Genomic DNA, 2,135 nt, shown 5'->3' with positions numbered 1-2,135 from the left:
CCCCCATCTCCTTTCTATTCCAAAGCCCCAGTGCTGCCTGGGGTGGCACCTGTTGTCTCCCATGTGCCCCCCTGGCCTAGCCACTGTCCAGCCCCTTGCTGTGGTCACTCTGCAGCTGCACTCTGACCTCTGGCTGCTGGGCTCTCTTCCCATCCCCTTTAGGACACGCTGATAACCTGGCCCAGGGTGCTTGGTGAGGGGCCCTTGCAGTGTGGGGTTGTCTGTGAGCAGTATGGCCCCTGCCTCTGTCTCCTCAGCTCCGGCTCGCCGTGGTGGAGGCTCTGGGCCCTATGAGCCACCTGCTGCCTGGTGAGAAGCTGGAGGAGCAGCTCCCCAAGCTCCTCCCTGGAGTCCTCGCCCTCTACAAGAAGCATGCAGAGGCCTTCCACGTGTCCAAGGTGTCTGCGTTTGGCACCGAGGTCCTCTGTTGAGATCCTGTGGTGGGTTGTGAAGGATGGGGGTCCTGGTGGGGACCAGCTCAGGCTTCAGCCACCGCTCTGCACTGGACAGGAGCCCACAGAACTAGCGCCATGTGGCCTGTCGCTCCGACCTCTGACCTGGGACTCTCCTTTCCCGACCCCTTCCCTCCCCTCCCCTCCACTCTGGATTCTAGAAGTGGGGGAAAGGCTTCCTCATTTGAGTCCCAAGGTGGGGTCCCTGCCCTCCTGCGCCTCTGCTTGTGGAAGGGGGCTGGATGTGGGACTGACCACACTCTCCTCCCTGCCCCGAGCAGAGCCTGGGCCAGATCCTCGAGGCAGCCGTGAGCGTGGGCAGCCGCACACTGGAGGTCCAGCTCGATGCCCTGCTGGCCGCTCTGCATGCCCAGGTAGGCTGGGAGGAGGGTCGTCGGGGTGGTAGCAGGTGCTGGCTGCAGGGCTCGCCCGCTGCTGCATCTCAGCACCCAGAACAGCTCCTGTCGTTGTGTGAGGGCTCAGCCCGTTTGTTTTATGGACAGTCGAGTCAGTCACCTGGAAAGAGTGAGCTGTGTCAGCACAGGGACTGCTAGAGCAGGAGGAGGCCAGCAGGCCACCAGGGTCAAGAACAGCCTCTAAGAACCAAGGGCATCTTCCCGCTGTGTAGCGACCAACCAGAAAGTATCAAGATTTACAACAGCAAGAGAAACACTGTGAAGTATCTGGGAGTGAACCTTACCAAGAAGGCCTAGGGCCTCAGTGGAGAAAAAGTGTGTAATTCTGCAAACGCAGCGGTGAGAACGAGAGGTGTGGCAGTGTCATTGCTCAACAGGGATGCGCGAGACACCACACGTTTGCAGAACTGAGAGGACAAGGGAATGGCTGTGTGGGATGGAGTGAGAACACTTGGAAAGGGAAAAACACAGAAGCTGGAAAGGCAAGAAGAAGCGTGTTGTTTCCTGCTCTTAGAGCTGCACGTTCGGGTCTTCTGTTCTGTAGGGTCTGAGGTTTTTGTGTTGAGCTGCAGCAGGTCTGCACAGCCTGTGCTCACGCTGCACATGTCGAAATGTCTGCTCCCGCTTTGTGCCTCATCCTGTTTATGCTACTTTTTTGCCCTGCAAATTGTAATTTTTACATCAGCATTTATCCATCTCTGTGTCTCAGTTCAGGTTTTGTTATACCTAGAAAAGCCTGTCAAATTCAGTGGTTATTTTTCAAATTCTCTCGGTTTCCCCTATACTTTTATTGTTTAATCCACCTGGAATGTACTTTAGGGAAGGAGTGAATGAGAATCCAACTTTGTCTCTTTTCCAGGTGACTACCCATTTGCATTAGTTATCTGTCGCTGCGTAACCAGCTGCCATGAAACTTAACCACCTTGAAACAGCTCCTTCTGTTTTCTTGAGTCTCAGTGGATCAGGAATCCAGAGCAGCCCAGGTGGCGGCTCTGGCCTAGTGTCTCTCACGAGGCTGCAGTCAAGCTTTCAGCCAGGGCTCTGTCTCCTGAGCCCCTGCTGGGGCTGGAGGCTCCGGCTCACTCATGGGGCTGTTGGCTTCTGGAATGTCCTCACACTTGGCGCTGGGTCCCCAGAGCCGGTGATCTGAAAGAGGGCCGTGAGGAAGCCGCAGAGCCCTGCATGAGCACATGAGGTCTTTATGACTGAAATCACGAGCTATCTGGGAACCCAGTGGGGCCAGCACCTCCGCCTCATGCTGCTCGCC

The 2,135-nt window shown here is 56.5% G+C and overlaps 1 protein-coding gene across 1 annotated transcript in view; it reads left to right on the top strand.

Moving 5' to 3' along the window:
* Positions 1–231: 231 nt before the first annotated feature.
* The window catches only part of LOC103583259 (maestro heat-like repeat-containing protein family member 1), a gene marked incomplete at both ends in the record, with an annotated part of 5,046 nt that continues 3,142 nt past the window's right edge, over positions 232–2,135 (top strand). Inside the window, 2 exons of the mRNA XM_008564628.1 lie at positions 232–398; positions 734–826. Of these exons, the coding sequence (XP_008562850.1) occupies positions 232–398; positions 734–826 (260 nt within the window). The remainder of the gene's footprint in view (positions 399–733; positions 827–2,135) is intronic.

This window comes from Galeopterus variegatus, unplaced genomic scaffold (genome assembly GCF_000696425.1).
Source record: "Galeopterus variegatus unplaced genomic scaffold, G_variegatus-3.0.2 Scaffold21064, whole genome shotgun sequence".
NCBI classification, from domain to species: Eukaryota; Metazoa; Chordata; class Mammalia; order Dermoptera; family Cynocephalidae; genus Galeopterus; species Galeopterus variegatus.
This window is presented reverse-complemented; position numbering and strand designations above follow the sequence as displayed.